The sequence below is a fragment of the Oryctolagus cuniculus genome, chromosome 5 (genome assembly GCF_964237555.1).
Source record: "Oryctolagus cuniculus chromosome 5, mOryCun1.1, whole genome shotgun sequence".
Taxonomy (NCBI): domain Eukaryota; kingdom Metazoa; phylum Chordata; class Mammalia; order Lagomorpha; family Leporidae; genus Oryctolagus; species Oryctolagus cuniculus.
The window spans coordinates 72834948-72847231 of NC_091436.1; the positions used below are offsets into that span (position 1 = coordinate 72834948).

General features: G+C 35.9%; 1 protein-coding gene across 2 annotated transcripts in view; it reads left to right on the plus strand.

Moving 5' to 3' along the window:
• Positions 1-12284, plus strand: part of FBXL4 (F-box and leucine rich repeat protein 4) — an 85624-nt gene that overhangs the window by 19055 nt on the left and 54285 nt on the right. For both annotated transcript variants that reach the window (XM_051854472.2, XM_070073758.1), the window contains exon 4: positions 6277-6622. In XM_051854472.2, the coding sequence (XP_051710432.1) occupies positions 6277-6622 (346 nt within the window). The remainder of the gene's footprint in view (positions 1-6276; positions 6623-12284) is intronic.

Here is a 12284-nt window from a genome sequence, read left to right on the forward strand (position 1 = left end):
AATTTGCTTAAAAACTCCTCTCTCTTGCTTTTGTAGTTTGGCCTCCTGACTTTTAAACATATAATGATTTGATTAGGTGATATAATCACATAGGTTAGTAATCTAAAAAGATCAAAATGGTGTATTGCATGTACCCTAATCTCCATGTGCCTACATCTCATCCTTTCCCCTTTGTTAATCAACTTCCTTTGTAGAGTTTTAGAGTGTCTATGCAGATGCAAATAAATATAATACAGGCATTCATTTTATTTACTTCATACTCAAAAGTGACCATAACTTTCACATTTTTCTGCACCTTGCTGGTTTATTTCACTTCATAGTATATATTGGATTTTTTCTTATAATCCCAAGGAGAGCATCTGCCTTCTTTCCTACAACCTGGTTTGTATGTACCCCAACTTATTAGCCAGTTCCCCATTAATGAGAACTTCGTTGTTTCCAGTCTTTTGCTTTTATAAACATGAATGCATGGAGTAACCTTATCGTAAGTTGCTTCACTGTACACGCATGTATCTGTGGAATAAGACCTGAGGAAGTGACCCAGCCAAGACCCGAGAGTTGAGTGAGTGGAAAGGCAGGTGGTGTGAGGACCGCATATGTGGAGATGAGATGCTGAGGTGAGAGAATGCTATCTGAAGGAATGGGAGAAGTCCAAGAGGGTAGAGAACAAGTTATTTGAGGGCTGCAAGCATGTCAGTGACATTCCTGAGTTCTAAACTAACTAGTGTTTTTAGACTTTGAGATTTCCTAGATGTCAGGGATCTAATTTCCCAGAGTTCATATAAGCGGAAGTGCTCTAGGAGAAAGCGGTAAGGGAGTGAGAAAGCATGGTAGGGAAGGTAAAGAAGCTATGCAGAGATGAAATTTCTTGTAAATTCCCAGTCTGCTGGGAAGCAGTTGCTAGGGAGCTGGGCTCTTCTACTCCTAAACCCATCTTTGGCTGTTGGCTGGAGGAGTTAGAAAGGGGACTGAAAATATCTTCCAGGCACATGCCAGTGTTTGGGTAGAAGGGCTCAGGGAGCCCAAGGTAGTTCTGTATAGAAGGTTGCAGACATAAGCCTTTAGGAGCCAGGCAAGCCCATTTGGAGGACTGGTCTGCAGATCTAAGTGACACAGGTGGGAGGAGTAAACTGTGTTAACTAGTGAGCAAAATAATGATTATAAACGCTGAGGAACTCCAATGGAGTTATCAGTTTATTTACTTTGCTAAATAAGCATACACTTCGAAAATGTAACACCAACATCATTTATCACTATCTTTTCATAAAAGAACCCCAGTTTATATCAGGAAATTAATAAAATCAGATTCTTGAATAAAGAACTGTTGGGAATTTTGCAGGAACACATAATATGTGTGCATGTGTTTCTATGAACCAGTACACATTCCTTTTCCTGTTTAATTACGGAAGACCACCATGCACCTTTGGGAACCACTGGGCTACCCAGCCTATTGTTTATGTCCACTTAGAAGTTAGGAATACAGAGTACGTTGGAGTAGCTCAAGAATTTGTTTTCAGAAAATGAACTTCCTATTGCACGAGGGTATTCAAAATTATTTTAAAGATTTATTTTATTTATTTGAAAGGCAGAGTTAGAGAGATACATCTTTCGCTGGTACACTCCCCAAAAGCCAGGAGCCAGGAGCTTCTTCTGGGTCTTCCATGTGGGTGCAGGGACCCAAGGACTTGGACTATCTTCCGCTGCTTTCCCAGGCACATTTGCAGGTAACTGGGTTGGAAGTGTAGCAGCCAGGGCTTGATGCCGCATCGCAGGCTGTGGCTTTACCCACTACTCAACAACGTTGGCCCCAATATTCAGAATTTAAAAGCTATTTTTTATTGTTTCATTAGCTTGCATTTCTTTGTTCAGTAAATGAAGTAGAAAAGATACAGGTAATTCTACCAGATGTCAAAGTCTTTTGGCTTCTTGCCTGGTGCTTTGTGTGTAGTAGAAAAAGGCAATAATGGAGTGTCCTGATCCTGAAAATAAGATCTTAATGGATGCCTCTGTGGGCGTTAGAAAATAGGCTAATTCAGTGTTACAATTTGGAATAGAGAGGATAAAATGACAAATTGAGATCATAGTAAAAAAAAAAAAAAAACCTGATTGTTGTGGTTTTTTTGGTTTTATTTATTTATTTATTTTGATTGTTGAAAGCACTTTAACTATATTGAACTTGAGGAAGCAGGGAATAAGAAAGGCTGTCACAGAAAATTTGCTGCCAAAGGGAGTTGGGTAGGCAGTGACTACACAAATTTGTCATTGATGTTGTGGCCAAGAAACATAGTTTTGGAGTTTTAAGTCAGAATTGAACAGCTCCTTCATAGGCTAATTTTTTAAAAAGCAGATTGCCAGTTTGTATCTGATTTCGGATGGGCTGGGAAATAAGGAGGAGCAGGTACATCTGTCGGCAGACTTGTTTCTTGTACTCGTATTTGTTTTCCTGTACTATCCCTTCAATTTCAGCTAGTGAGATTGAGCAGGTTGGAAGGGGAACTTTCTTTGTGCTGGCTACTAGATTTGATTATCAATCAGGAGAAATTTGGTTTACAGGAATGCTTTTTGCACCTTGGTACCTGGCTTGAAACCTGAATACAAGTTAAGATATTTGTTTCCCCCGGTTTCCATTAATGAAACATTTCTCTTCCTCTCTTGTCTTCCTGTTGCTTCCTGGTTGCCTAGAGAGTTTCTCAGTGGTAGAACAGCAAGTCAACAATCACAGAAAGAGGAAGAGAGTGATTTGTTGATTATTTTCAGGCACAGGACACATAGTAAGCACTCGGGACCATCAACTGAAAGATCATTAAGTTAGGTTTAGGAAGAGAGTGCTGTTGGTTACCATCCCAGAATTGAATGCTCCACAGGTGGACTCAAACATAGTCTGAGAAGGACTCCAGGCACACGTGGTACCCTAGACTTCAGAGCCTTAAATAGATTTGTCCAGAAGATAAGAATGATAATAAACGCGTAAATGTACAGAATACAGAGGCTGTTACTTAAAGCAGTTCAATCACAGCGTCACTGCCTGGGTCCAGATGAGGATGGAAAGAGTTGGGGCTGTCTCCAGAAGTGTGTGTGGATGTGTTTCTGAATGCATGGTCAGGTACACATGTTTCCATTTAGTTGCTTGTTTTCACTGGTCAGTTTTTAAGATTCTGGCTTTAGTTGTATGGAATAAAAGAAACTGGTATAGTCTCTTCTTGGGTATAATAGGTACTTTTCTAACTTTGAAATGATACATTCTGATTTTAAAAAGGAATTTGACACAAAAATTCACTTTAAAGTAGGTACCAGAAAATCAATTTATGTTAGTCTCCTAGTTAATGTTAAGTATTCATATACCCGTAATATTTTAGTACTTTTTCTTAAGAAAAAATTTAAAATATGTGAATAAACTAATGATTCCCTTGGAAAATATTTTATATTTAGACATTTTAAAACCTTTTGATTAATATAATAGAGGAGATTCCAGTATTTCATAGGTATAGTTCTAAGAAGGTAACCATACTTAATTTAAAAAAAAATTAAAAATAAATTTAAAAAAGAATTTCAGGTGTAAAAATGATAGGTGTTATAAGTATACACACTAATATGGAATTCTGTATTAATAGAAAAATCATAAATCCAAAGTAACCTTTTGTGGTGTAAATTTTAGCAATCACATGATGTTTATCTCTTTGGTAATCTCATTTATTTGAACAATCACCCTTAAATTTTATTTTTATAACACTTTTTACAGAATTCACAGAAAATATTTTTATTAATGCCCCAAAAAATCTTTCTAAAAACTATTAAGATCCTGTTTTTTCTGCTTTAAGTATGCTATCATTTTTATATCATCTGATGTATGTTTGACTAGATACGTAATGTTCATTCTTCATAGAAGTCTTGAGCAAAAATGATGTTAAAATACCATTAATCCTGATATGTTTAAGCGTGTAGAAATGTTAAGGGTGTCAGTTTAGAGCATCATCTTCACCTTGTCTCTTTTGCATATTCTGCAAAGGAAATGGAGAGGTCTTTGGTAGATTAATGCATTATTAAAATAGAATATTTATTCTCTAATCAGTGCCTTTCTTTAAGCTTATATTTGTAATTTTATAATTTAATTTACATTATAATGTATTTCAAATTATACATGAGGAACATGTATTGTCTGCATATTTATTTATTGCAAAGTCTCTGGTGGAGGTGATTTCTGTATTACATTCTCAAGGTTTCTCTTAAGTATCACAAAACTCTTCCTTGAAGCCAAACAATAAAAATAAGCTGGTTTATTCCACATGTGTTGTGAACTCCATAGGCAGTTATTTCACAGGATCCTGAGTAGTCCATTTTTCTTGGGCATGAGGAATTCCTCCAATATCATCTGGTAATGTCATTTTGCAATAGCAACAAAAGGAGGAATAAAATCAAGGTTTGAATTTTTTTTTATACATTCTACAGTTTACTCCATGATTCTTGGAAATAGGTGTTCCAAAATCAGGCATGCATTTGCCCACCAACATCAATCCATCCATTCCTACTTTTGTGCTGTCAAGGATGCAAATACTCAAAAACTGTTTATGTTTGGTGGCTTTTGTTCCTAATTTTCAGGAGAGAATCAGTAGAAACATCAATTATGTGGAGATTATAAAAGTACTAGAAACTGTAAAAGTTCCTACTGTTACAGTTTCCTGTTCTGTGGTTCCAGATTCCATTGATGATATGTTGGCTGGAATCCCCTCTGTGTTTTTTGCCTTGATGCTTTTGTTCCTAAAGGTAGAAAGTTTCATACTTTCCTTCTCCATTCTTCTGAAATTAGCGCTACCTACCTTCTTGGCCCCCAGACTATTAGGATGTCTGTTTATTGATGGCCTCTATAGTTTTGGCTCAGATTTCTCCCTCATGTTTCACACTCTTGCATATTTTAGCTTCCTATGCATCTTGGCATAGTTAATCAGTTTTTACTTAGATCTCAGTAGGTCAAGGGGCCAAAGAAATGAAACAATAGTTTATTGACAAGGAGTAGGGGAAGCCTCATGATGAATGAACATACAGAAACATCTTAAGTGTTATTAGTAACTAGTGAATTATAAATTACATCATAAGGAGATGTGACTGCCTGTGAAATTAGGAGGTAATTTGAAAAATAGATGACGTTTTCAGTGCTTCTTTTTGTATACTATAGACATAAATTTTTTAAAGCAGTTTGTAAAAATTTATCTTTTGACATAAAATATTTACTTAAAAATCCCAATAGTAGAATAAATTATGAGAAATAGAAGAAAGACGTTTATTGAAGGATTTTTATCTGTTTCTAATTTTTTGTTTATTAGGAAATAATATTAGAAAAATAGTAATTATGACATACATGAGAGTGTTAGCTATATAATGATACCATATTGTAAAGAATCTTTAATCTTGAGAAACAGTTTTATAAGAACACTTACATAGAGTTGGGACTGGAAAAATTAGATGGGCAGGTCTTAGTAGGTTGGCCATTTCATTGTGAGAGGACAACATGAACAAAGACACAAAAGTGGAATTGAGTTTATTGTATGATTAATGATTAAAATGATGATTAATCTGGCTGGGGAGTGGGGGTTCATTTGGAGAGACAGGGAGAGTGCTATTCACCTGTTACTAGGTACTGGGGACATAAGGATGACTAAAAGATGACAAAAATGAAAATTCAGGAGAAGTCAGATATGAGACAGTCTCCTGAAAAATCTGGCAAAACTTAATGATATGATGAAAGAGAAAGTTAAAAAGAATATATGGAAGTTTTGAGTTTGTATGAAGCCAGTAACAGTCATAGAAAAACTTGAGAAGGAAACCTTCATGAGGCAAGATGATGGGTTTTGTTCTACAGTTGGTTTAGGATGCACACACAGAAAAGACGTTTGTCTTGTGTTCTGTCTTTTTAAGGTTAACTTATTCTATAAAACTGGATGTTTTTCAGATCTCTCTGACCAGCTATTCTAGTATTTAAACTGACCATTGTGAAGTTGCAAAAACCAACCAACACACCAAATAAACACACAAACAAACAAACAAAAAAACAGGGTTTTGGGAGGGCTTGTTAAAAATAACAATAAATTCAGTAACTAGGCCTACGTGGTTTTATTTATAAAAATTTCCTATGTCCTGTAAGCAGTATGTATATTTGATTCTATTCCCTTTTTTTGATGCCTTTGTTTCACACTGTAACATATTGGGGATGGGGCCATAACCTTAAGGAACCAATAGATCTCATTCTAAACTGTATTATAGGGAAGTTTCTTTCTTTGGCAGATGGGAGATTCTTTGGTCAGAGAAACCTACGAAGGTGAATGCTTCCCAGGCTCGCCAGTTTAAACCTTGTATTAAGCAGATAAATTTTCCCACAAATCTTATCCGACTGGAAGTAAATAGTTCTCTTCTGGATTATTACACTGAATTAGATGCAGTTGTGCTACATGGTCTGAAGGACAAGCCAATGCTGTCTCTCAAGACTTCACTTATTGACATGAATGATCTAGAGGATGAAGACTATCCTGAAGAGGCTGGTTGTGGAATGGACAATCTTAACAAAAAATTTAGCAGTGTTGCCCTCAAGGAAGGGCCAAATAATGGATATTTTGATAAACTACCATATGAGGTAAGCCAAAAATATACAGTAGTAATATTGGATATATCAGTGTAGACTTTTCAGTGTTTTGATATTTATGTTTATTTTGCTAGATATCAGAGGAATAAAGGCATTGATAAGGTTTACATAATTTGATATGTTGTATATTTTGATTTTGGAAAAAGTATACAAAATTATGTTAAGTAATTTCATTGCTTTTGTTTTAGATTAACTTTAGTGATTCTAGATAAATAAATTATATCACTGTTTAACAGGAACCAAATACATAAGCTAATAATAAATTTCAGCCTACTTTAATTCATAATTATACTATGTAAGTATGGGCAATATGTGATTATAAAGTCATGTCAAATATAATTTGCTGTTAATTATAAAAGAGTAAAAAGATTGTGAGATGAATGCTTATTTCATTTAGAAGTCCACAGTTTCTCTGAGTGTTATTTCTTCTTCTTTTCAAATTGTATTCTGTGTTCTTCAACCTACAATTTTAGGCCTAGGTAGGTTCAGAGAGACCACCAGGAAATACTTTTTTATGTGTCTAGACTGATCCTGTATTCAGGATGTGTGGTTGTACAGGAACACCCCTGCAGTATATTTCACATTCTTGGCTATCAGGCATCAAGTGCCAGTAGCATTCTAAAGCCATGTGACACCAAAACCTCTCCTCACTTATTTCCAGATATCACGTGGGGTGGGAGCAGTGCTAGACGTTTCTGTCTCCTGCTGAAAACTACTGTGCGCAGTTAAAAATAGCACCAGCTTTCTTTTTAAGAAAAATTTATACTCCTTTCTTTTCTTTCTGTTTTTTTTTTTTTGTTTGTTTGTTTGTTTGTTTGATTTATTTATTTGACAGAGTTACAGACAGTGAAAGAGACAGAGAAAGGTCTTCCTTCCATTGGTTCACTCCCCAACTGGCCGCTACGGCCGGCGCCAGGTGCTTCTTCCTGGTCTCCCATGTGGTTGCAGGGGTCCAAGCACTTGGGCCATCTTCCACTGCTATCCCAGGCCAAACCAGAAAGCTGGACTAGAAGAGGAGCAGCCGGGACTAGAACTGGCACCCATATGGGATGCCGATGCTGCAGACAGAGGATTAACCCACTGTGCCATGGCACTGGCCCCGATACACCTTTCTTTAGAGATTTATTTATTTATTTTGAAAGTCAGAGTTACAGAGAGAGAGGGAGAGACAGAGACAGAGAGAGAGGGATCTTCCATCTACTGGTTCACTCAGATGCCACCATGGCTGGGACTGGGCCAGGCTGAAGCCAGGAGCTTCTTCTAGGTCTCCCACATGGGAGCAAGGGTCCAAGCATTTGGGCCATCCTCCACTGTTTTCCCCAAGCCATTAGCAGGGAGCTGGATTGGAAGTGGAGCAGTTGAGACAGAAGCAGGTTCCCATATGAGAAGATGGCGGTTTTACCTGTTATGCCACAGTGTCGACCCCAATGCTCAACTTTAAACAAACTTAAATTACCCTCCTTTCAAACTGGTGGTTATTTCCAGTTTCATTGTAATAACTAATTTAACGTACAGGGAACAATATGACAGCCTCTTAAATGCCTGATAGTGACTATAATACCTGGTCATCATTTTACAGCTAAAATGCTGTGGTTTATCCTGTGAATAGCTAAAGTTGCCACATAAAGATGAATTGAAGGAATATATGGTAGGTGGTTTACTCAGAAAGGCATGGGACCAGGACCCCATCCAGGCCTTCTGAATCAGTTCCTGAGGTATGAAGAGGAAGCATCATTGACAGAATGGACAAATCGTCTGTTCTTAATGGGATGAGGGATAAGTTGGTGAGAGACGAGCAGGAGACAGTGACACAGTGGCTCCTTGGTGCTTTAAGGAGGGTATGTTCTCACAGTCGTGAGTGGGGGCATTGCCTTAGGACAGTGGGTCACTTCTTGGATTCATACCCCTTCTCACAACTAGAAATTTAACTTCAGTGAACATATTTTAAACAATTTATAGAATTTTAACCATACCTATTAAAAATGCTTGACACATAAAATTCAAGTGAATAACTGAGGGGAATCTAGGCAAAGGAAGGAGAGTGTACAGAGGCAAAAGTAAATGAAACCGTGTCTGCCTCTAGTATTTCAGTATGGCTGAAATAATAAAGTTATCTTTTAATCCCATTTCACCGCAAAAGTTAAAAAAAATCAACTTACTCTTTTATCCATTCAAGGTAGAGTATAAAATTATTACAGGTATGATGTCTTATAACTTACCTTCTAAAGGATAAAAAGATAAGGGTAGTGCTAGAGGATGCCACAGAGTGGAAAAGTTTCTGTTTGTGATGAAGGTTGGGAGAGATTTCAGCATGTTTATATGCTGAAGGGGAGAAACCTGTCGAGACAAAAACCTTCAAGTACATGCAAGCAGTTTAGTCAGTACAACAAAGTCCTGTAGAAGAAACCAGGAGTTGGGATCAGTTCTGGAGGGACGTTCGTTGGCCTTGGTGAAAGAAGTGTACCATGTAAGGAGTAATACTGTGAAACATTGAATGATCTCACAGTGAGTAAAAAGAGAAATACTTAAAAAGTGTTATTTTGAAAGTAACACATTATTTCAAGGGGAAATTAAACCATATTTAAATATGTCCAATGATACCGTGTTCTCATAGTTTAAATAATTGTATTGAATAGAATTAATTTTGAGGATAGATAGATCAGGGTATCTCTTTGTACTAACTGCTTAGAAATTATACTGAAATAACTGAATATTAAACAAAATTTTAATTCTGAAAATAGTTGGAGAAGTGCCCCAACTATTGCCAAGTTCAGATGATTCATGGATTCTTGCTAAGATTTAAGAAAAAAAAACATAGTAGTATCTAAACTTTCATAGAATAAAAAAGTTTTTAATTTCTTGTGAAACTAGTGTTATGCTGATTAAGATAGTATGCCAAAAACTACAGAACAGTTTTATATATGTAAACAATTTAAATATAGCATATTGGATGATTTTAAAAGGGTATTATAAGAAATCATTCAGCATTTCTGGAATTCAAGGGTGTTTGCATATCAGAGAATGTACACAATAATAACGGTACAGGCCAACAAGAAGAAAATCCTGTGATCATCTCAGCAGGTGGCAAAACTGCTTAACAAGTGATAGCTATATAGATATCAAATTGTATTCATTTCTTTTAAAAAGGAAATACTTTATTAATCTATCTACTAATTGGCTGTTTTCAGATATAATAGCCAAGTTATCATATTTAATTATCAAACACTAGGAGTACATTGTTGGATATGATAATCACAAGTCATATATATTGTTAAGCACCTGAAACATGGCTAGTCTGAACTGAGATATGCTGAAAAAGCAAAATATACACAAGATTTCAAAGACATTTCAAAAAATGTAAAATATCTCAGTAATTTTATACTGATTACATGTTGAAATGATCACTTTTAATTGCATATGCTAAAAACTAACTCCATCTGTTTCTTTTTGCTTTTAGAAATGTAGTTACTAAAAATTTTGAAATTACATATATATGTTTTCTCCTGTTTATGGGACACATTGGAATTAAAAGCAAGAATAAGACAACAATGTTATTTTGAATTGTTCTGGATGTGTAAACCAATGCTAGTAAACACAAGAAAGAAGGAGAATGCATAATTTTTGGATAGGAGGCTGTAAAAGTTATCATTTGCAGACAATATCATTATAGCTGAGAATTCTTAGGAACATAAACCAAAAACAATAAGTAAATTGGCAGGTTACAAAGTTAATAGACAAAATCATAGTTTTAGAAACGTAAAAGATCATTAAATGATAAATCCTACCATACCTTTGAGAAGGAGCACAGAATATAGTGTCAGTTTTCCCCAATCTATTAACTTCAAAAAGTTCATGGAAAATGTGTTATGAAAAAAAATCTATGCATAGATTTAAAATATTTTTGAACCAGAATAAGCATTATTTAATTCCAGTTTTCCATGAAAACTTTCTGGTACCCATGCATTCAATGAAGTCCCAATTAAAATGCAACCAGAATTTTTTTACTGAAAAGTTCACCTTAAGAAGAAATGAAAATACCAGGAAAATTTTGGAAGAGTGATGGGTGGGCATTTAGCTTTATTCTCATTTGTAACCAAACCAGTGCATTCCAACACATATACCTTAAAAATTTTTAAAAAACTTATTTTACCTAGCGGGCTATTAATATCAGAGAAATTATGGTAAGATGTAACAAAAAGAATTCAGGAGCAGAGCAAATGGGAAGAAAACATTGGCAGCTTTATTAGCAAAGGGTTAAATTTCTGTAATTAAAAGACATAGAGAACTGCAAATAAAAGCAGTCCCATACTTTTTTCTTTTTAATTTTTTCCCCTTCTGAATGACAAAATTTAAAACTTTGATGCCAGTTCTGATTAGGATACAGGTGAATTGGTGCTTTTATACACTATGGATATATAATTTGACATGAATATTCTTCAGGGCAATTCAGCACTATATCAAAACTTTTAAATGCATATAATTAACTCCAAGGATATATTTGCAAAGTTTGCCAGAATGAACGTACATATATATTACATCCACATGATACTGCGGTATTATTTCTAGTAGGAAATAAAATGGAGATACATCAGTGGGAAACTAGTTGGATTATTATGCTATGTCTTTGAAATGCAATGAGATGGATTTATATTAACAGATATAGAGAGACCTACAGTATACTATCAGTAAGAACAGCAAGTTGCTGAATAGTGTATATAGTAGTAATATTTTAAGAATATTAAAAGAAAAGTATTTCATAAACATTTATTTAGTAGAGGTAAGAAAACCTGTTAAGAGTGCTTATCTCCATGGAGAAGGATTATTAGAATTGAGGGTAGAGAGTAAGAAAATTCTCTTTTTTCTACCTTTATTTAGTGTTTGGGTTTTCTAAATTTTTATCTAATTTTTTTTGTTTGTATATTTTATATGCCAACAGATTTGTCTGGATGATGGAACTTGTTTTAAAAATTATTAAATTGCAGTATGTATCAGGACTGCTGCAATGAGATTTTTTTTAAAGATTCATTTTATGTATTTGAAATACAGAGTTACAGAGGTAGGTAGAGACAGAGAGAGAGAGGTCTTCCATCTGCTGGCTCACTCCCCAGATGGCTGCAACGGCAGGAACTGCGCCGATCCAAAGGCACGAGCCAGGAGCTTCCTCTGGGTCTCCCACGTGGGTACAGGGGCCCAAGGATTTGGGCCATCTTCCGCTGTTCTCCCAGGCCATAGCAGAGAGCTGGATTGGAAGAGGAATAACCAGGACTAGAACCGGCGCTCATATGGGATGCTGGCGCATCAGGCCAGGTCTTTAACCTGCTGTGCCACAGCGTCGGCCCCTGCAATGAGATTTTGCAGTAGGGGAGAGATATTGGGCTTGACTCTGAACATAGTGTGGGCAAGTAGAAATTTGTAGCCAAGGAGAACACTGAGGTTAAGTGGGTGGAAAATTACTGAAAGGAAGCATCGAGAGTAAGTAAGATTCTGGTGAAATCTAACCAACAGGATTCTTACTTACATGATTGGACATCACATGGGTGGCCCCCACTGGAGGGTTTGTAGAGGATTTGCTAAACTGACTTTTACAAGAAGATGCATAGATGAGCCTAGACGAAGAAAGTTCAGGTTGACTGTTTTGGTCAAGCAGAAAACC